Here is a 23763-nt window from a genome sequence, read left to right on the forward strand (position 1 = left end):
GCCCTCTGTTTTTCCTTGCACTGTTTTCTCCTGTTTATTTCAGTTAGGGAGTTAGGTGTAGCGCTTGTCTTTTGTTTGACTGAGGTTCTAGATAGCACCTCCTCCTGACTTAGCTTGTTTTGTTTTGTTATTTTGGCCTTTGTTCACCCCGGAGCTTCATTTTTGCAGTGTAGAGAATAAATCACAATTCACTAAGAAATTGGTTTCCCTCTGTGTATGGTTTTGGGGACCAGGGCGGGACAGTCTTTTTAAAATGAGAGACTGGGCAGCCCCAGTGTCGCGCAAAATTACAATCGGCACGCGATCCTCCTCTATTCCAGTCAGTGAGACGAACCCTTGTGAAATGAAAGGTCGGTAACTGCTGTCAAGACTGTCATTTCCTGGTTCATCACTGACGGGATAAGGAGGAGAAACCGACTGAACAAAACCAACACTTTTTGGCTTTTTCAATGTGTGAGTTTGCTCTTTGCGACGGAGCGATGGACAATTGGCAATGAGATGGCCAGTATCATGGCAATAAAAGCATTCTCGGACAGTCATGGGGACCTGATCAGGGCGCGTTTGACGCTTAGGAGAAACCCTCAAACTCCTCGCAGGTTTAGACAACGGGGCACATTCACGGCGCACAGCTGAAAATGTAACGCGATGGGTCAACACAAACTCATCTGCGAGAACAGCAGCTTTAGACAACGAATCCACCTTTTGCTCATTGATATATACAACAACATTCTCTGGAAGACACGTTTTGAATTCTTCCAGCAGGACCAATTCTCTTAGCTGAGGAAAGTCCTTCACTTTGCCAGGGAGAAGACTCTCTTGTTTGATAAGTGGTTAGCTGCAAGTAAACTCTACATGTGTTTGGTTGGCAGATTTTTCACATGACCGAAACCTCTGGCGATATGCCTCTGGAACTAGCTCATAAGCCCTTAAAATAGTGGATTTCACAATTTCATAATCCAGGCTGTCATCAATAGACAAGCTCGCACACACTTCCTGTGCTTTCCCCACCAATTTACACTGCAGCAACAAACTCCACACATCCTTGGGCCATTTCAAAGTGGTTGCGATGCGTTCAAAGGCATTAAAGTAAGAGTCAACCTCACTTTCTCTGAAAGGTGGCACTAAAGCAATTTTCTTGCTTGCATCAAATTGGTCAGAGGAGAATGAATCAGAAGATTTACTCACAATTTTACTCACTGGGGTAGAGGTAACATTGCGTTGTCGGGAAGGATCCAGCTCCGTATCCCTTATGCGGAGATGCATAAGCTCAACTTCTTTGGCTTTAGCCTCAAGCTCCACCTCTTTCAGGCGAAGGGAGAGCCCAAGATCCTCCGTAACCAATCCTGTTGATTGTCCGGCTGGGCTAACGTTTGGGACCTGAATGGCAGCAGGAGCCTCCGCCCCTGGCGACACCCGTCCACTGGCAGCTTGTGGGATGGTTGCAGCAGCTTCTGCTCCCGCATCCACCACCAAACCTCCAGTCGCCTCACCCGGCCGAGGTTTCGACTTCGCATATACCCCCTTATCCACCAGCTGAGCTGTCAGGCACTGCTTAATTTCTGCCTTTTTAGCATGTAAAGGCACACTAACATTAAACAAATCTGCCACCAACAACAAATCCGCTTTTGTGCATCGATCCAACTTATCCACGGTGGGTTGTAGTGCAAAATCATCCACGTCAAAAGTCATTGTGACTAGACCACCCCCAACACTACAAGAAAACTGCCAACCAAAAACTGCAGACAATCCACAAAACACAATGAGCAAAAAGAATGGCAAAAGAAAAAAGAGGACGAGCCCCCACTTTATGTTACGCCCCAGTCTAGGGGTACAGGAACGCAACATAAGTTTGAAAAGACTGCCCCCGCCCTGGTCCCCAAAACCATACACAGAGGGAAGACCAATTTCTTAGTGAATTGTGATTTATTCTCTACACTGCAAAAATGAAGCTCCAGGGTAACCAAAGGCTGATGAGATGGTCCCTCTTAGTACAGGATTTCAATCTGGAGATCCATCACAAAAAAGGGACAGAGAATGTACTGGCAGATGTGCTGTCACGTGGTTTTCGGAACCCCTAAGCGCCAAACATCTTTAGGGGAGATGTTTGGTCTTGGGAAGGGGGGTGTTATGGCCCTGTCCATAATCTGTTTTGGTGGCTGTTGTTGTCTGTGCCTTTAAGTCTTTGCAGGTCCCGGAGTGGATGAGCTGACGGCTGCTGATTGGTCCCCTGGCCATGTGATCTTCTTCAAATCCCTCACCAGCAGTTGTCCCGGGGCAGCCACTGACAGCAGCAGCAGACCTGACCCTGGCCTCCAAAACCTGAGACTTTTGTGCCTGTGATTTTTGCGGCTTTTCTGAGTTTTGTATATAGTGTGTACATTAGTTTTCATTGTAAATAGCACTGCAACAGAAGGGGTGAGCTGCCGTATTGTTTTTCCTTGCACTGTTTTCTCCTGTTTATTTCAGTTAGGGAGTTAGGTGTAGCGCTTGTCTTTTGTTTGATGTTTGATTTCACATAGGGTTCTAGATAGCACCTCCTCCTGACTTCATTTTTGCAGTGTAGAGAATAAATCACAATTCACTAAGGAATTGGTTTCCCTCTGTGTATGGTTTTGGGGACCAGGGCGGGACAGTCTTTTCAAACTTATGTTGCGTTCCTGTACCCCTAGACTGGGGCGTAACAACAGATTCACTTTGTCTAAGGTTTACTTCTGGGATTTCACACAACCCAGGATTGAGACCGTGAATACATAATGGGCTTGGATTTACATCATTATGAAGCTCTTTCCACGGGTTGTGTGTGACGTTAAATCATCAAACTCTAAATTATAAATTTTAAATTGTTATTGATCCTTTACCCTTTATCCATCCATCTATCATCCATCCATCCATCCATCCATCCATCCATCCATCCATGCATGCATCCGTCCGTCCGTCCGTCCGTCCGTCAATTCAATTTTATTCAATTCAATTCAATTTTATTTATACAGCGCCAAATCACAACAACAGTCACTTCAAGGCACTTTATATTGTAAGGTAGACCCTACAGTAATCCATCCATCCATGAGTTGAACTCAGACCTCCCATTGTACTCTGAAAAACAAACTAATTAAGTCATACATTGCTCGGTTTTCTAATTAAAGTCTTTTGAATGTGTAATGACAGCTTCTGTGAGTGACAGCCAGAATAACATCTTCGGTTTAACTAAATTTAGGTCTGCTTGTTGAGAGAAGACTAACAGGGAAAGAAGTCTGTTGCACTACTTTCATTGAGAGTATTTTAATTAGTTATGGGTTATTTAAATGTTTTTTATGCGCTTGCTCTCTCATCGTCAGCTCTGTGTGTTTCTGTTCAGATGTAATAGCTGTCACGGGTATGATTCAACTAAGACATTACCAACTGTGAAACAGATGCAGTTGTGGTTAGAGAAGCTATGACATCCCAGGGGATTGCTAGCTTGCTTCTAGCTGTTATAAAGCACGTCAGTTGACGCGCCACTTTGATTTTCTTCAGTTTATCTATCTGATATTAACCAGATAGGCAGCATGCACTGGGAGAAATGTAAGTACACTATATTGTTGCTGTTTCCTCAGTATATACTGACTTTATATATGAATGAATAATTATGTTAAAGTGTAATAACTGGAGAGGTTTGCAGAATGAAATGTGCTTCATCAAACTTATGGATGAGGAAAGTTTTAAAAAGCACTCTGTGAAGTGTACATTACAGTTATTTTTACTAATGACAGGTGGATATAATCCCAGCAGCTCCGAATGATGTGTTTTTCCTTACCCTGAAAATACAACGTGTCTTTTTGAATAGTTTTAATTTAATTTTAGACATTTTTTTTAAAGCTACTTCCTTTGTCATTTTTGTAAATTATCAAGTATAGTGTTACTAAATGTTTTTCATTTCTGTCACATTTGTAGTTAATCTTTAATAAAATTCCTTTTTAGCTTACAAATGATTAAAGCCCGTCAACTCAGCGACGACCATTCGCTGCTAATTTGTTATTGTCTAGTTGAAGTAAAGTCTTCCTTTTCTGTTCAGGATTGTTTTTTATGTTGAATAGTGCAAACAGAAGGAAAGATCTTTTCCTGTTGTGAACTTTGTCAGAAGCAGCTCTTTCGGAAAGCGGAAGATTGCCTTTTGAATGCTGGCTGAGTGTTGCCATTGGAGTGTAATCTTGATATGCAAAATGGCAGCAGGCAGCCAGCACAGTAAAACACCGCACAGCTGTGCAGCTTCCTCTTTTGTGTTGATTGAGTCTGTGTGCCTGTGCCATGGTGATTGTTTGTCCGTGTGCACTCATGTGTGATTGTCTAAAACAGATAGTAGTAAAAGACAACATCATCCACTCAACCGTGCTTCAGTTGACAGATACAGCAATTAATTTGAACTTGTTACACTCATTTCCTTCTGTTGGCACTGAGCATTTTGTGTGTTGGCTTCACATTTTCTCACATTTAGATACATATGTTCCATAATTGAATTTTCTGTGTTACCAGTTAATCTTTGTAGAAAACTCTTCCATTTGAATGATGAGGTAGAAAAGAACTCCATGACCACACTTCACTCTTGTTCATACAGCTCCTCTGTTTCTCTTGGCTGTGTTACAACATCACTCACCAACCTCCCGCAACAACAGATCTGTTTCTCATTTCTTCCCTCGCTTTGGTACAGCATTCTGCAGTTGCTCAATCCATGATCTGCAGATCAGGCCAAGAACTGAGAACAGGCCATTAACCCTTGTTCAGCCCCAAAAATGTCATGCAGTGTTTATCCAACTATTAGACAATTCATGTCACAAAATGGTGTGAAAAACATACATTTTAATCTTGTTGACATAAGGAACAGATTTACAGTTTTTCTTGATCGAGTTGACCGTCGGCCTGAACAGAGGCACTCGTGGTCAGACTGACACATCCTGCTTCAATCACATCTGTGTAAACTGTTTTGCAAAAGGCTGTGCAGAATTTGTCGCTCCAATAAGGAAAGGTTAACACATTTCCAGGAGGTGTCCTCTGCTCTGCTGATAGTCGTGATGAAAACTGAGTGATTTCTTTAAGCAGGTCAAGAAAAACTGTCACATGAAGAGGGGATGTTTTAATGCTCTGTGCAGGTGAATCACAGGTACATGTGTCTGGTACAGCTTTTTTTTTTAATAGAGATTGAAAATGTGACGTCACTCAGGGGTAAAACCGCAAAGGATTCTGGGAACTCGTGGCAAGAGGTACTAGCGCACGCAGGCTTTCAATTGAAATCAGTCACACAGCGATAAAAAGAAACACAAAAAATGGCAAGAAGCTGTTGTATTATTAACTGCAATAGCCGGTCACATGACAGCCACGGGAAGCCGACGGGTAAAGAGATCGGTTGTTATCGGATTACGTCATTGAAGAGAAATTGTTTGAGCCATGTTTCCGAAGTAACAAAGAGGCGACTGGATTGCAGCCATTCAAAGATCAATTATAACGTCCCAGAACACTCCAGCTCACAGGTTAGTCTGCTCCAAGCATTTACACAAAGGTCAGTCTGCTGTTGTAGTTAATGCGTCATTTTTCTTAACATAATTGGTGATATAGGTTACAAGCAAGTCTGGCGCTGAACAGAAATTGTCGCGCTATGCTCCTTTGTTTATTGTGCATAAATAGTGAATTGTCCTGACACAATATTGCGTTTCGCTTCTGTTATTATGGTACATTGACAAAAACTATACTTTTATTCACAGGATAAAACAGTTGTTTTGTATCACTAATTGTCCAGTACGATTACAGCATACAATATTATTGTCACTGCTACATTTCTGTAATGAACCAGAAATTATTTCCACTACTAATTAATTACCGTTGAGCTCAAAGGTCCTATTAATAAACGGTTAACGAATGTGTATTTATGAAGACGATTTGTGAGACTGGTAAACTTATGATACGTACGATGGTTTTTCGTTCTACACGGTGCATTTCAAGGTCCTGCACCCATCCGTCGGTAAACTGTACCTGTGCTTGTTGCAGTGACCTGAAGTTTCTAAACTTCATGAGTGTGTGCACTCACTCCAAGAACCGTATGATTATAAATATGAGCGTGGTGAAGTTGGGCAGCACGCTAACGTCTTTTGTCCCTCTGTGTGCTCGTGAGGGTCTAACCCTTTCACTCCTTTGATTTTTTCCTCGTATCTTTTCTTTGACTTTTCATCAAGTCTGTCTTTGTACGGACCGGCATTGTTCTCCTTCGTTTTGTACAGAACCTTTTTGGGGGGCAAAGAAAAAGCAAGAATTTATTGGAACCGAAGAATGAACGTTTTGCGGTGCTGCAAATGCTTGCATTTGATGCAGGTACTTGGATTGTTTTGCCACGAGTTCCCGGCATGCAATGCGTGAAAGTCACGTGGTCTGCGAATCTCTATCCGGTTGTTCAGTCTGACGTCACTAGCCGTGTCTGGGCCTAAACTCCGCTGCAGGTCCATATATCAAACGATCACTGTGGCATTACTGAGAGTTAAAAACTGTCTAAAGTCTTTCATCTTTAATAAAATGATCAGCGTTCTGCTCTACCAGGTGTAACAATTGAGTTTAACATCCAGGCATCCATGAAAACGGAATTTATGACATTTAACGGAGTTAGAAGTTAGCAGGGAGTTAGCTCGCTAGCTTCTATCTAAATACAATATAGCATGTCCTGACTGCGGGGTTTTGGAAACAAATTCAAACGTACAGCTCTGTTATCACTTCCAGCATAAATGAAGACAGAAAACTAAACAGCAGTGACGTTTGTAGGGTTACTGAAGTTGGGCTAGCTGGTATATAATGATGTGCTACGTGACCGCTAGCGACACAGCTATGTTAGCATAATATAAACAAGCTAACTTTTTTTCCACTCGATAAAAGTTAACGTGAGTGTTCTCGGTGGTCAGGAACAAATGTACCCTAACCCCTAACCCTGGGCTGTAGTTACATCCTAAGGTTTTAAAAACTGAGCTTAAATAAATGATTAGTGGTAATAAAAGCCGAGGGAGGTCAACAGTGATCACTGACTGTTTTAGGAGCTTTTTGAGATCAAATAGAAGAAAATACAAAACATTAAACATGTTAATAACACAAAAGCCATATTAAACTCAGACTACTTTAGGCCCGGAAGTAGGATTCGTCGCGTCATCACTAAACAACCGGATAGCACCAAGTATGAAGAATGGCTAAGAAATGAAGCTGGAAAGCATGTGCAGCAGCTTCGAGTCAGCATAGATATGGAAATGTACTAAGAGAGTGATGAATAAAGACAACGAGAGAGAGGCAAACACAGGACAATTAGGTAATTATCAAATTCAAAGAATTGGTGAGGAGGAAGTGAGCACAGCTGTGAGGAGGATGAAAAGTGGAAAGGCAGTTGTTCCAGACAAAGGTTGGACCTTTATTTCAGGTCCAACCTTTGAGAGTGTTGATGACATGAGATGCGAGGATGGGAAGCAGGTGGAAAGGGACCTGGAGAGGTGGAGATATGCTCGGGAAAGAAGAGGAATGACAGCCAGCACATGTGAGACAGAATACATGTGTGTGAATGGGAGGGAAGGAGTAGATAGTGAAGATGGATGAGTCTAAATACCTTGGGTCAACCATCCAAAGTAATGGAGAGCGCACAAGAGAGGTGAAGAAGAGGGAGCGGGGAGGATGGAGTGCGTGGAGATGAGTGTCAGGGCGGATTTGTGACTGTGGAATAGCAGAATGAAAGGGAAGGTTTACAACATGGACCTGCTGTGATGTTTTGCTGTGATGGTTTGGAGACCGTGGCACGGACAGAAAGACAGGAGAGCTGAAGATTTTGTAAGAGTGTCACTGGGAGTGAGGAGGATGGACAAGACAGTTCAGAATGTCAGAGGGGCGGCTCAGGTTTAACACTTTGGAAACACAGTCAAACAGGCAAGACGGAGGCGGTGTGGACATGTGGAGAGAGGGGATAGTGGATAAAAGATACTAAAGATGGAGCTGCCAGGCAGGAGGAAAAGAGGTCAGAGGAGGTTCATGGATGTAGTGAAGGAGGACACGTTGTGGGTTGGTGTGACAGAAGAGGAAGCTAGGGACAGCAGGAGATGGAGCTGATGATCCACTGTGATGCCCCCTTAAAGGAAACTGGTGTAAACAGAAGAAGACAAACAAGTATGAAGTATGATGGTGGAAATGTGCTGGTGTAGGGCTGCTTTGCTGCTTGGGGACGGAGCACCTTTTGATCACTGATTTAATTAGAACACAAGGTGCTTTACATTGTAAGGTCGACCCTACAATAATACATGCAGAGAAGAACCCAACAATCATATGACCCCCTATGAGCAGCACTTTGGCGACAGTGGGGAGGAAAAACTCCCTTTTAACAGAAGAAACCTCCGGTTCAGGGAGGGGCGGGGCCATCTGCTGTGATTGGTTGGGGAGAGAGAAGGAAGACAGGATAAAGACATGTTGTGGAAGAGAGACAGAGACAATGATTCAATGCGGGTGTATAAACACACAGTGAGTGAAGAAGAAACACCCAGTGCATCAACAGCAGTAATCCAGTAATGCACAAATGGGACGGTACATCACAGTTACTTTAATTAAACAACTTCTTCACACTTAAATAACATGACTTATTTTTTCCCATGTTGTAAATGGTTTATATAAAGTCTTGTGCTGTTATGTGGCTGAGTTTGTGTGGAGTCGACGAGCCTGTATTTAGACCCAAGTGCACAGACTGTTAAATAAATCTGCCACCGTTACTGTAAAATGCACATGGACACACATGCACACACACAAACACGCACACACGCAATGAAGAGGGGCTGGGCTCGGTGCAGTGGCCATTTGTGCGCCTTTTATTGTTAAGCACCACAGACGTGTCTGTACATGGCAGACTGTCACAGTGTTCTGTTTGTTCTGAGAAGAAAGTGTGGCCTGTCTGACCTATAGAGGTAAATCTATCAGCTTCAGAGAGGAAGCTGTGCAGCATACTGTCAGGATACCTTCAGCCTCGTGACAGGGGTTAAGCAGAGGACCGACATGTCTGGACCCAAGGTCTCCATCCTCTGTCGGTGTGAGTGATAGGAACCAAAACTCTGGGCTCAAGGTTAAAAAAATGTGCCGGTAACTGGAGGGAAATTCTGAGAAGAGAGAAAGACTTCCCTTTATCAGGGTCCTCAGTGATCAGTGTGGAGGAAAAGAAAAAGAAACAGGGACAAACATGAAAGTGTCCTTTTGCCATGGCAGACTTTGAATGGTCACAGAAATTTCTCATTGTGAAATTTTGGTAAAGGAGGAAGTGCTTGTACCCCCCCCTTATGCCCTGTTCTTGGCGTGGAGACAAATTCCACATAGCACAATCTGTTGACCTCTATTTGCTTTCTTAACTGGATAATCACAAATGAGGCTTGATACAGCCTTACTAATTTGGGGGATTTCTGCTAATCTGCAGAATTTCATAACTGAAACCAAGTAATTCCAACTAAATCCATTTTTGAATGATGTCCATGCACCACAATGGGCTCAGCGTGCTGACGTCTGAAGACAGGGAGGCAGTTTATGTTCAGCTGAGCTACGAGCTGCTTGTTGAAGCGAACTTTTAGTTACTTAGTTGTGAAGCCCAGCTAAGTAAACGGACTCACCATGTTTGCAGTGCAACAGAGGATATGCAGGCATAACAGAAACATCCAGCTGGGTCCGGTTCATCTTCTGCCACGGTATTAGGGTGGGGAAGGGGATGATAAGACTCAACATGTTATAACGAGAAACCTGCACACATGAGAACTTGAAGCTCAGTATGGCACAATGTCTTGGCACAGCATCAACATCACAGTCTGTGGGAATGAGCCTTTTCATTTGAACTGACTTAGCTGTGACTTAGCTGTGCACCAGTCCATCTGAGCCACTGTCTCCAGCGTGAGTCTCAGACTGTTTCATTAGGAAATAATTGATGGACTCTCCCCAGGAGATTGCAAATTTCCTGTTTTTAGTGTGTGTTTGTAACCCCAGCAATCATATCAGCACATTTTAATTAAACTTCGTATTTCTTTTATGAAAAATATTTCAAGCGTGTAGAATCTAAGAGCGACTGTAAATGTGCAGGTCAGCAGTGTCAAAGACATTTTCTGGCAGCTGCTGACACATCTGTGCAATTCCAACAACAGTGGCTCATATACAAAACCAAACATGGAGGCATTCAATCGATATGTTAACTAACTCAGACGTGTGTTTGTTAAAACCACGTGTGAATGTCACAACTGTTTTTATAGATCATGTTCAGTCAATTTATTTATTATTTCTGTATTTATGAGGAAGTTCTATTAAAATAATAAAAAACGTGCCTTTAACTCTGCGAGTCATCAGACATGACCACAGGACCAGGGCGCTCTACATCAGGTGGTTATAATTTTTCTCATAGTTGCAATCACATGTTGTGCTTACCTGTGGCATCTAAAGAGGCTAACGTTCACAGTAAAGATCTTAATAAGTGCTCTATGCAGTGCATGCTAGCAGCCTTTATATTTGGAATGAGGGGTTTTAAATCTGCAGCCACACAGTAACAAATGAATGGAGTGTGCTCAGCACTGTTAGTTTGTATGGAGGCCGCCTGCTCTTTATTCTGGTTTTAAATTTGTACATGTCCTCCTTTTAACCTGTTAACCTAGCATCATGATCAGTGTAGCTGCTGTACAGTGTGTTACGATGCACAAATGACCGTGGTGTCATTGTTTTATTGTCACGCTTACCTTTGGAGCACATTTCTGCAATACCGGTGATTTTGTAGCTCGGGGCGGCAATGACTGATGCCATTCTCTGCACTTGTGCTGATTAGAGTTTATACGAATGCGACTTTGCTGTTAGGCTGGATTTTTTCTCATGCTTATACTTGCAAGAATCTGCCAGTTCCAGACATTGAATGTTCCCAGAAAGCATTTACTCTGTCAGTGTGTCTCTGTTGAGGATGGAGCCTTCAGGCTTATCAGTAAAGTACGGCACTCAGCCAAAAAATGTTAATGAAATAATTTGAGCTGCATGTGAAACACAGAGTAATGATTTAAGACCCGTTAGAGTTCTTTTTGTTTTGTCAAATTAATTATAAGAATTATAAGGTGATGCACATGTTTTATGATGAAATGCCCATTTTTGTTTGTGTTTTTCACACAGGTTTTATTGTATTGTTACACAGTTACTGTAAGCTGCACATTGATGGTTATCATAGCATATAACCATGTAATAAAGCTTTGACTGCTCCCTTACAGACAGGGGCTCAGCATAGCTGGTAGCACCACATGTTTATTTGGTTTTATTTTACTTCTTGATGCAACAATGTGATTCATATCAGGAACAAACCCAGCGTAACCTTGATCCACTGGTCTGCTGGGATATCGCCAGTTTCCATCCAAGGAGCTGACATGTGCGTTATTATTTTAGTTTGTTAAACTGGGCTCGATCCAGGTGACAGCGAGCCAACGTGATGCTACCTGTGTGCGTCAGCAGCAGTCTGTACTCAGTTTAAATATGACATGGATCAGTTCGTAAAGGCTGAGAGAGGTGGACAGAGAGGGAGAGAGCAGGAGAGGAACAGGTGAGAGGGGACGTGTGGTCACAAAAGTTCTTCTTCACAAAGTGTCATTCACGGATGCTCAGCCTGCTTTCCAGCAGCACACTTTCAGCCGACCGACCCAAGGGGGACACCATCATTGCATTTGTCTGTGTTTGACACGAGGAAGCCCTGCACTGCAGCCCAAACAGATCACGTCATAACAGACCTGTTGATTTCTTCCAAACCAAAAGCACCAGTTTAACAACCTTAGCAGCAAACTTTTTGAGCTATTATTTTACTGGACAGTTCAACATCAGGTCAAATTGAAGTGCATGCAGCCCGTGACCTTAGACACTCGTGGACATTCACTGAGAATATTGGTTGTAAAGGCTTATATCAGCTGATGCTGACACTCAAAAGGCTTAAAGAGAATACGTCTGAGAGGTTCACTTTCCGTGTGTCTTTAGTGTCTCAGTGTCGGCTTACAGTCATGGCACCTGAGCGCGTCTGCTTCCTCCGTTCATGAACTGTGTGAACCCATCGTGTGCATCATGTGGCTGATTTAAAGCAACTTGAAAAGGAAATGAGGTTGTGTGTATCTGTTCATTGCTGTGTGTCTGACCTCCTTAGCACAGCCATCAGCTGTGGGCAGGTCCAGGCCATACCAAGGTGTGCGAGTCAGGGATCCTGTCAAAGAGCTGCTGAGGAGGAAGAGGAGCCTGGAACTTCACAGCACCAAGACACTGCCTCCTACTGGGGTGAGGACGCCATGACAGATAAGCAAAGAACACTTGTTGATGTTTGAAGCACAAGCTGCCACATTTATAACGAGCAGGGTTCAAAAAAAGCAGTCTTCAAGTAAAATCTGAAACGAATGAAAATGTCTGCGTGCATTTACCTGCAAGGTAAGTCATTTCCTGTAAATCAATGTGTGGTTTAAAAAAAGCAAAACCAACAAAACCTTGCAGATTGTTCCTTAAAGCTGTACTTGGACTGTGTGTTTTCAGGGTAGGTTTACTTTGCTAAACAGTGTTTCCAAAGAAGCCCTCACGGCATCGTTAGTCACTAAACAAACACACAGGAGACTCCCACAGTGGGGAGCAGCGACTGCTCTGCATTATGTGCTGACACTTTGAAACCGGCGCTTTGTGAGACGTTTGGGAGAGACTCAGTTAAAAATGTGTAAGAAAATTAATAAAAGTAAAATAGAGCGGTGCTCTGCTTTGGTTTCATGTTGAAGAACATTTTGCAAGGTTTCAACAACAGTTTCCATGAACCCCCCCCAAAAATCCCCCCACCCCTCTTTGACGTAGAGCTGCCCTCTAATCACATGACCTGATAGCCTCCTGATGATTTATCACTTTCAGTCTTTAGGCCAGTATTCTTTTCTCGTGAATCACTGATCTCTCTGCAGGGATCACAACCTCACAGAACAGCAACATGCAGAGACTGTTTGATTGGGAGTGACTGTTCTGCACCTCAGGAGACTGCACATGAGATCTGCAGGAATCGAAAGCAAAATGTCCTGTGAGGATGTGTTCGGTCGGGATACAGGCTCAGAAAGCAGCGGGGGATTTTATCCTTATATAATCCAGGTGTTTTTCCATGGCGGTTACAGCAGAGCTGCAGGGCTGGGCACACAGCCCTATGCAAAGTAACGTGCAGCCTTGCCAAAGAGACCTCCCACTTTCTATTTATTATCCCTACAAGAAGAGAAGAGGCCAGAAGCAGCGGTGTGCACAAACATACACATGTACGGACACTCCCCGTGACTAGCATGTGATATTCCAACATCTTTTATTGGCACGGCACTACAGTTGATTATTTTAAATGCAATGAGTTAGTGCTGCTAGCAGCAAAGATAAAATTCTGTCCACTTCTTCCACTATTTGCCTGCCTGGCAGGACTACGTGGGTATTTCCAGGATTCTGGTTCAAAGGGACGACAGTTGTGTTTGTGCAAATCTCAAACCAAACCACATTACTATGAGGTGGCAGTTATTCCACACTCACTGAGTCTGCTTTCAGATGTTGTCACTGCAGCTTTCCACAGTAAAAATCCTCCGAACGTGTTGCCTTTGGAGCTAAGAAGCGTGTTGTGAAAGCACGCTGTCATCATCTCTGGACTGAATTCCCAGTTTGTTCAATCAACCTGATAAATCACAGCTACGCTGCGAACAGAAACCTGAGCACCAACGATGAGGAAATACATAAAAGCCAATACCTGAATAATTCATTTTGAATTCCAGAAGTTAACTATACGACACATGCACATTGGTCTTTCCTCTTTTTGTGGATATTTTGTCCGTTTTTCTTTGAGGAAAGATTACAGACTTCACAAAAAGTGGATTTTGCCACACTGTCCACTCTCTGCCTCGTCTCTGTGTTTGTGCAAACCCAAATGTCCGTCTCACAGATTGAGTCTAAAACCCGTCTGTTTGGTATCGACCGGTCGGGCTGTACATGTGCCTGTAGCAAGAAGAGACACTGCGATACGCAAACACAAAAGACCGAATGGGAGGCAACAGCGGCAGCACTGACAGCGTGTGTCAGTGTTTGTACTGCATCCTGCTGCCTGCAGTCAGCGGGCAGGGCGTGTTCAAGGCAGCAGGGAGGTGCTGCCAGGTGGCTGACGGGCTGCAGGAGAGGAGCTGATGGTTCGACAGCTCTGACAGGAGGAGCTACAACAATCGCACAGTTAAACCCCACTGTGGTCACTTTCTGAGGACGCTTTGTGTTCACAAAGTAAAGGACCTGATCACCTGCACTGGGTTTGACTGAGGCTGAGGAATGAGTCGGCTTTAACAGCATCCATAAAAGTTACACCTGGACATGCCGACTGGGTGTGTTCCACTTCACCATGAATGCGCTTTAAGAAGCAGCCATAACGTTCTGCTTGAACGATAATCTGAACCTCTTACACAAAGTGTGGCGGCACCATCCTCTACCTCCAACTTCATTTAGTTCAATCTTTCAGTGTCTGAATGTATTTCACATTAGCTGCAGGAACTTTCCAAAGGGTGAAACTGGATTCAGTCGGTCGGTCACAGATCCATTAAAATCAACTTGATGATTTTTTAAATGACTCATGCAGTTTATACTGTGCAGAAATCCCGAGCCACCCTTTACATTTTGCTTCCAGAGTTTCTGCTCATTTGGACATTGGTTTCTTTTTCATTCGCTGTCAGTCTGGCTGTGAATCATTCGAGCATTAAAAAGGAGGCTAACTGAAGGGATGCAAAAACACACCCTTTGTTATCGTTTCTTGGTCAAAAGTACCAACGATAACACACTCTGACAGAGGTAAAATAAAACAAAAGTGACTCCAAAAGAGCCAGACTGTGAAATACTGTATCCTCAAAAAACTGTGAAATCTGGGGAAGACGAGGAGTGGCACCCCTAAAAACAAAGAAAACAGCAAATGATCAGTACAAGAAACAGGAACACATCCAACAATGACCTGACCCTGGACCTGAGGAGTGTAACTGGCCCTTCAGCTGATCTAGCTCCTGAAGCCTGGACAGAAATGGTGTCAGTCAGTCACAGTGATAAATCCAAACGTAATGTTTTGGTTTGAGTTATTTTCAGTATGTACGGAGGAGGCCAGGAAAGAGCCCGACTAAGGGTCTGCAGCTCTCTGTGAAGCACGGTGGAGGCTCTGTCGTGGTTTGGGGCCGCGCTGCTGGTGACCTTTCAAAACTGATAAAAGTACCGTGAGATTTTGATCCACCACGAAACAGAAAGGAGTCTGATTGGCCACAGCTTCATTTATCAGCATAGCTATGATCCTAAAGACATGATGTCAGTGCGTTAAAGCGCACACACAATGGAAACCCTCCAATGAGTGTGTGTGTGTGGAGAAATACAATGACAAAGCAATGAATAGCACAGGTTCAGAATGGGTTCAGTGGTTCTTCAGCGATCCTCTGTATCATTGTCTCTTTCTTTTATTTGCTATCTTTACAGCTCACTTCTTCTCAGGAGAGGACCTGCCTGCTCTGGCCTCAGAAGAACATAGATCCTAGATCTGCTCCCACACGTGCCTGAGATATGTCATTTACAGCAGAAGCAGCTGTTGGCAGAACAAGCTGGAATTTGCTCAGTTAGCATGAAAAACATTTGTCATACATGTAGGCTTTGTGATCGTCCAGTAATGGTTTTATTTTTTTGCCACTTTAATAAATAAGGTTAATCATGAACTCACATTTATCCCCCAGATTATACAAGACTGGAAAAACCCCTCATAAGTTATTTATTGGGGAGAAAAATCCAGTATGATATATCCAGTATGCCAGCATTGGTAAATAGAGACCCTGATGACTGTCCCACCTCAGCTTTGTCTTACCTTCCAAGGAAATGTTAAAAGCAACTGTACCGTGAATGAAAGAACATTTCCCAGTCAGACCAGTCAAGATGTGTCACTGCACAATAACAAACGCTGGGTGCTGCACAACAGTACCAGTGCTCTGTGTTTTCACCGACCCACCAACAGCATTTATAGAGCCTGGCCTTTGAGGTTTAGATGAACGGTCTGTTTTAATACTATCATGGAGGCTCACAGGGGTCGTCTGATCATCGGGATATTCTCTGTATTACTGTAGGTCGAGGCATGTGGCACTATATAAATAAAGCTGAACTGGACCGATGTACTTCCATGCCCAGTAGTATCAAATTCACAGCTTTCGCTTTAATGAACGGATCCAGAAAGTTCAAAAAACACTTTTCAAGAGTGAATTCTCAGATAGCTGCTCACACCTGAGTGTCACAGGTCCAGGTGTGGCTGCTGCATGTTTACATATCAACATCGCCGCGTTGCTGTGATTAAGGTTCTGCTGCAGTTATTGACCTGTTAAGCTCATTGATGATATCTGTGTTTTTCAGGACATGGTCTCACACAACAACCAGCTGTCATTTACACAAGGTAGAAGCCTCACCTGTGAACTACATGTTCCACGTAACGCTGTTTCCGCGTGTCTAATGCCGAATCTGCTTCTTGTTCTCCAGGTATCTTTGGCTGTGATGTTGCCAGCGGATCCCCAGCCGAAGCGCCGACCACAGCTGCTGATGGAGGGCTGCAGTGTGCGGGGTGGAAAGCGACCAGTCCTGGGCTGCAGGCCGCCGCCATGTCCTGGTCGACGCCTGACTACAACCAGCAGGACCCCTCAGCTCAGACTCTGACCTACCCAGCCACTCCGACACTTACTATGCAAACTCTGTGTCCCAGCTACACCATGCTGACCTACACACACACACCACTGCTGACAAACTTTGGGGTGAGTGAAAAAGGACTATGCAAATATGTTCTACAGACTGCACGGGGGAATAAAATGATCACAAATCGGCACAAAAGGATAAAAACAATCAGTTCTCGCTCTATCAGTCAAATGTGATTTAACAGATAGAGCCATTGCAACAGTACAAGCATGGATTCAGGCTATTATTTCACTTTAAAGTAAGGTTGTGTATAAGTATGTGCAAGTATAAATATGTATATGTAAAAGTACATGTACCAAATCTGAAACTCTAGGCATTAAGGGGCTGCTTCACCTTTGAGACCCGATGGTACTGTATCCCACAGAGTCACGGCTGGGACGGGAACGATCTAAAGTTTTCTTTAAAACTCATTTATGTCAAAATAATGCAACATGTTTAACAGTATGTTCTGTCTTTAGTGAACTAAGTCATCTTATTGTGCTGGTAGTCTCAGCGTCTGTAATCAAAGGTAGCTCGTACAGGGCTCGTCTTTCTCTACAGGTGCAGACAAGTGTTTGTGATGCAGTGTGATGCTTCCCACCATAAAAGCCTGTTATCACTGCATGCATGCTCTCTGTGTTAACTGCCAACAGCTGCTGTGCTTGTCTTTAAATTCTTACATTTCAAACCTGCTGCAAGTGGGTAATAAATACAGAGATAAGACTGGGGTAGAGGATTAACTGGAACTCTTTAAACCCGCCGAGGACCTTTGTACACCGTGGGATTAACATGGGATTTAGATTTCTGCCTGTTCAGCATGAACGATTTCTCCTTTATATTTGCAGCTCTTTTTTCACTGCAGTTTTTGAATTTATCCAGAGAATAACTGTCACTGACTCAGTTTAGGGATTTACATACACGTCACTCATCATGACGATGAGTTGATGTGCAAAGTGGAAAAATATGTTTGTCTCTGAAAAAATAAATAAATGGAAACACATCACAACAAAGAGAATCCAGGAAGGAAGAACATGGTGGCTGTCTCCACATTAAAACACTGGGACATGACCACGAGGCTAATTAACACCAAACATGTAGGTTCACCGTAGAAAGATTCACCGCAGCAGTCTAAATCAGCACAAGCTGTACCCGGTCTGTGTCCACCGGGTTCACTAGGGCCCTCTTTTCTTGTGTACCTAATTATATCTGATTACAATATTCCTGTGAGCTGAACAATAAATGCTGACTGCAGTGACACTGTGTCTACCTTCCAAACCCTCCACAAAATCTTGATTAAAACATAAAAAAATCAATGATTGAGCGCCTAAAGTGAGGCTCGTGGCATCAGCAGACGTCCGTTTTATGCATGCGTTTGACTTTTTGCAAGGTTAAATGTCTTTGCCATCATCATAAATATTTAATGATTGCTGTTGTTTCAGACCATACCAGTGGCACCAGCCCCAGCCTCCCTGCCTCAAGTGGAGCTCCAAGACTCAGGGTTGACCTATCTTCCTTGGGCCCAGCCACTCACCACTATATCGACCATGCCTAATCACGGGGTGCAGTTTGCCCCGGGTTCTGGAGCGCTGCCTGGGTCGCCTCTGGTACACATGCCGCTGTCCATGTCGTTGACCGCCATGATCCCACAGCTGGAGCCCCAGGGTATGGACCCTCAGCCCGAGATCCTGGAGATCCCCGAACATTCAGAGCAGCAAGCTCAAGGTCAGTCTCTGAACGAAGACCCGGAGGTTGAGGCGGAATCACCAAACCTACTGGACAAACTTCTCGAGGATCACAAAGAACATGGTGAGGAGGAGGACAAAGACTCGTACAGAAGCTCCCTCTTCATACCCAATGTCTGAAGAACATTTTTTTAAATATGAAATCAGTATTTTTACCTTTACATTTCATTTTTTTCCCTCTGGGGCAAGTGCCTATTGGCCTTTTTGTGTAACTTGATTACCACAGATTCTGTCTATTATTAAGCCTTTGAGGTCTAACCTATCTAACTTACCCAAACCAAGTGTTTTCTGTGATTTGTAAGCAAAACTTGAAATAGTTTCTCTTAGTTATTGTGTTTTTTTTGGTGTCCCTGTTGCAAAGACTTGTAAGAAAAACAATGAAAATCCAGAAAGCGATTATTCTGAAAGTATACAGTAGAGTCAGGGTTCAGGTACGTGTTACCACACATTATGACCCAGACTTCACAGAACTATTAATTTCTTGGATAATTGGGAATCACACGTCTATAATTATCCATGCTGGCTCATACTTAATAATAATAACAACAACAATAATAATAATAATAATACATTTTATTTATAGGCGCCTTTCAGACCCTCAAGGTCACCTTACAAAAACACGTGAGCAATAGCAGCATATATTAAACATGGCAAAATCAAATTTAGATAGATATAAAATAAATAAATAGATATAAAAACTGAGCAAGGTAAAGACTCTTCTGGATTATTATGACCTGAGTTTTATTTTTGTAACTGCTCCTGACTTCCTGTTATTACATTTTCATTATGTTCATTTGATTTATTAGAAATTAGTTTAGTGTGCAGCAATAAACAGAACCGAAAGACAAATCATTTCTTGCATAGAGACTAGCGTAATTCTAGTAGTCTGTTACCTACAGTGCAAAGGTCTTAAGCAAAGGCTTCATATCTTTATATCGTCAATGCGAAATGGGCACGGCGCATTACATACATGTAAACACAGTATATTTGTACAATGAGCTTAGAAGTCCATATTTGGTATGACCACAGAGCCTTACCTGAAATCACAGGCAAGTTTCATGTGACTTTTAAAAGCCTCCTTCAAGTTTTTCTTTGGATGTTGGACGCAGTGTTTTGCAGCTTGTAGTGAAAACCATTGCAACATTGTTCAAGATAAACTTTAAAAAGTTACAATTCTGTCTCCTTAGATGCAAAATCTAAATAACGAAGGAGTAGCTCAAGACGTTTGCACAGAAATGCTATAAAATCCATGTTTGTCTGTGTTTGAGAAACAGCCAAAGCACACTGTGATTCAATTTCATATGTATAAAAGTCAGTCTTAAACAGATGCCATCTAGTGTTGTGTTTGCAGAATGCAGTTCAGCATTATGTCACAGCTGAACAACCTTCTTGTTTTATATAAAGGGACCCTGTTGTTCTCAAATCCAGCTCATTTCCGATTTGTGGACTTTGCTAGATTTGCTTTGCATGAACAATTTTGGATTTTTGGACACATGTCTGAAATGTGACAGCACAGAAGTTCAAGGCAGAAACATCTGGAACCACTGATCGAGGTTTTGGTGTGCTTTTGTCTTAACCTGTGTAAATGCTTCTGCTTGTAGGTAAACAATGAGCAAAGGTTTCAAATAAATGGAATGCAATAGAAAACATTTCTCTCTGGAAAATGAAACCACTGAAGTGTCAAAAGCTGCAGTTCAGCCTCCTGAAGCTGGCTGCAGCAGTCAGTGTGTATCGACTGGTCCCGGTGTTACAGTGTCCACCTAAACAAGATGAATGATCACCCCTCTCTGATTTTTCACATCATATCAACTTCACAATAAACCTACTTATCTGGACTCTGTTAAGTCTTAAAGTTACTGCTGCTGCTGCTTTGAGTTACAGGTGAACTGGACTGTGTCTGTGCTCCAGACAAACAATATGTCTTGCTGTGGGGTACACACCTTCCAGTACTCAATTCTGTTTTATTTCCATGTGACTTTGAATTTTTATTAGTAAAAAAAGCTTAAAAACAATCAAAAAGTCAAAGTACAAATACTTTGATGTTGTTCAGTACCTCAGCATTTTAATGCAAACACTATTTGATGTCCAGTAGAAATTGCAATAGTGTAATAGTCTTTGACTTTGCTAGTCTCTCCTAGAGTTACTCCAAACTAGACTGTAAATTACAAAGTTACATTTTATTAATCGAAACAATCAGATTTCTTCCCCTGTTGGCCAACATGCAGGATTAAGCCACGTGCACCTTGACAAATGATAGTTTGAACTCATGACCAGTAGTATTATTAACAACAGCGTTATAGTTTTTATTTGTATAGCACATTTAATTAGATTAGGTAGATCTGAGTGTCATCGACATATGAATGGAAACAAGTGTTATATTTACTGAAAATTAGACCTAGAGGCAGCAGACACAGAGAATAAAATTGGCCCCAGTAAAGATCCCTGAGGAACGCCACAAGTAAGGGGAGCTGAGGAAGCGGATCTCCAAAGCTCACGGAAAAGGTCCTGTCAGACAGCTATTAACCTGTGTTGATATTAAATTAGTGATTAATTAACTATTAACCACTCGAATGATAAACCCTTGATCCCGTAATGCTCCAGTCATGAGATCCAGATGCTGTGGTCAGTGAGTCAGTGGCTCAACTTTTAAAAGTGCAGTTTTGGTGCTGTGAAGAGCTTTAAAACCAGACTGAAACCTGAAGAACATCCAGCCCATTTACAAAAGATTGCAGCTGAACAAATACAATCTTTTCCAAAATTTTCGATTGGAAGGGAAGCTTTGAAATAGGCCTGAAATTTGAGAGGACAGAGGAATTGAGACGAGGTTTTTTAAGTACAGGCTGTACAACAGCATGTTTAAAACAGGCTGTACAACAGCTGAACTAAGGCTGCTGTTAAAGATCCTTAATAGGGATGGGTATCGTTTAGGTTTTATCCGATACCGGTGCCAAATCGGTACTTTTGAAACGGTGCCGGTGCTCAAACGGTGCTCAAACCGGTGCTTAAAGAATGGAGAACACAAAATTGGTCCAAAAACCTCTCATGTTCAGCTGGTTTTTTGTAAAAAGATAACAATGTTAGCCTTTTCTGCAGCTATAGGGCATATATGGTATCACTCTTGGCTGGAAGCAGTCAGAATCAGAATCAGAATCAGAATCAGAAAGGGTTTTATTGCCAAATGTTGAGCAGGTTTACAACATTAGGAAATTGCTGCGGTGCTTCAGTGCAAACATACTGTCATAAAAATATAAAAATAAGAATAAGAATTAAAAGTGCTAAGTGGATAGATATATACATGATATATACATGAGTGCAGGTGGTGATCAGTGCCAAACATGGAATGATGCAGTGACACAGCGTAGGGTCATGTGTTAGTGGTGGGAACAGTCATACGGTTATTGTTCATGTGTCCAACAGCAGAGGGGAAGAAACTGTTCTTACGGCGAGAGGTTCTGGTGCGAATGGACCGGAGCCTCCTGCCTGAGGGGAGCAGGTCAAACAGACTGTGTCCAGGGTGAGAAGGGTCAGCTGAGATCCGGGCTGCACGCCGCAGTGTCCTGGAGGTGTACAGGTCCTGCAGAGATGGGAGTCTGCAGCCAATCACCTTCTCAGCAGAGCGCACAACACGCTGCAGTCTCTGTTTGTCCCTGATAGTGGCTCCAGCGTACCACACGGTGATGGAGGAGGTGAGGATGGACTCGATGATTGCAGTGTAGAACTGCATCATCGTCCGTGTTGGCAGGTTGAATTTCTTCAGCTGCCTCAGGAAGTACATCCTCTGCTGGGCTTTCTTAATGACGGAGGTGATGGTGGGCTCCCACTTCAGGTCCTGGGTGATGGTGGTACCCAGGAAGCGGAACGAGTCCACAGAGGTGATGGGGGTGTCAGTCAGGATGATGGGGGGGAGTGGGGCTGTGTGCTTCCTGAAGTCCACAATAATCTCCACTGTCTTCTGGGCATTCAGCACCAGGTTGTTGTGGCTGCACCAGGACACCAGACGTTCAACCTCCCTCCTGTAGGCAGACTCGTCCCCGTCAGAGATGAGTCCAATAACGGTGGTGTCATCTGCAAACTTGATTAGCTTGACAGACTGGTGGGTGGAGGTGCAGCAGTTGGTGTACAGGGAGAAGAGCAGAGGAGAAAGAACACAGCCCTGAGGGGAGCTGATGGTCCGGGAGTCCGAGACATTCTTTCCCAGCCTCACATGCTGCTTCCTGTCCGTCAGGAAGTCAGTGATCCACCGGCAGATGGGATCAGGCACATTCATCTGGGAAAGCTTGCCTCGGAGATGGTCTGGAAGGATGGTGTTGAAGGCAGAGCTGAAGTCCACAAACAGGATCCTGGCGTAGGTTCCTGGGGAGTCCAGATGCTGCAGGATGAAGTGTAGGGCCATGTTGATGGCGTCGTCTACAGACCTGTTGGCTCTATATGCAAACTGCAGGGGGTCCAGGAGGGGGGCCGTGAGGGTCTTGAGATGGGAGAGAACTAGGCGCTCAAATGACTTCATGACCACAGATGTCAGAGCCACGGGTCTGTAGTCATTTAGTCCAGTGATCCTAGGTTTCTTGGGGACAGGGATTATGGTGGAGGACTTGAAGCAGGCAGGCACATGACATGCCTGCAGTGAGGAGTTGAAAATGCCAGAAAACACTGGGGCCAGCTCGTTTGCACAGTGTCTGAGGGTGGCAGGAGACACACCGTCTGGGCCGGGAGCTTTCCGAGCATTCAGACTCTTAAACTGCTTCCTCACATCTGCTTCATGAATATGAAGAGTTGTGGTCGGAGGAGGTGGTGTGAAATCCTCTTTTGTGTGGGGTGAGGAGGGGGGTGTTGTAGGTGAACAGTTTGAAGGTGGTGATGGCTCTATGGAGGGGGGAGAGGTGGGGGAATGAGTGTCCAAAGTGTCTCTATTGTTGGGGTCGTTGGAGGTGTGAAGGCTGCCTGATGGCTCGTCTAAACGGCAGTAGAAGTCGTTGAGGGTGTTGGCCAAGAGCAAGTCGTCAGTGGAGTGGGGGGTTTTAGGCTTGTAGTTGGTGATATTCCTAAAACCTTTCCACACAGAGGCCGAGTCATTCTCTGAGATCTGCTGCTGCATCTTCTCAGAGTGCTGATGTTTAGCAATGTCCACTTCTTTAGTGAACCTGTACTTGGCCTCTCTGTAGCAGTCCCTGTCTCCGCTTCTGAACGCCTTTCTCTTTTCCAGCCACAGCTTTTTGAGTTTAGGAGTAAACCAGGGTTTGTCATTGTTATAACTCACCCTGGTGCGTGATGGCACAATGCTGTCCTCACAGAAGTGGATATA

The 23763-nt window shown here is 43.6% G+C and overlaps 1 protein-coding gene across 1 annotated transcript; it reads left to right on the top strand.

The window, feature by feature from the left end:
• The first annotated feature begins 3518 nt into the window (after nucleotides 1–3518).
• pou2af1 (POU class 2 homeobox associating factor 1) lies at nucleotides 3519–20296 on the top strand. The gene is made up of 5 exons (XM_085478955.1): nucleotides 3519–3561; nucleotides 12158–12285; nucleotides 16408–16447; nucleotides 16531–16799; nucleotides 18159–20296. Exons 1-5 carry the CDS (start codon nucleotides 3546–3548, stop codon nucleotides 18579–18581), a joined length of 876 nt encoding a protein of 291 aa, XP_085335081.1. The 5' UTR covers nucleotides 3519–3545; the 3' UTR covers nucleotides 18582–20296.
• The last annotated feature ends 3467 nt before the right edge of the window (nucleotides 20297–23763 follow it).

The sequence above is a fragment of the Copadichromis virginalis genome, linkage group LG14 (genome assembly GCF_057382275.1).
Source record: "Copadichromis virginalis isolate Kocher_CV1m ecotype Utaka linkage group LG14, C_Virginalis_male_GT1.1, whole genome shotgun sequence".
NCBI classification, from domain to species: Eukaryota; Metazoa; Chordata; class Actinopteri; order Cichliformes; family Cichlidae; genus Copadichromis; species Copadichromis virginalis.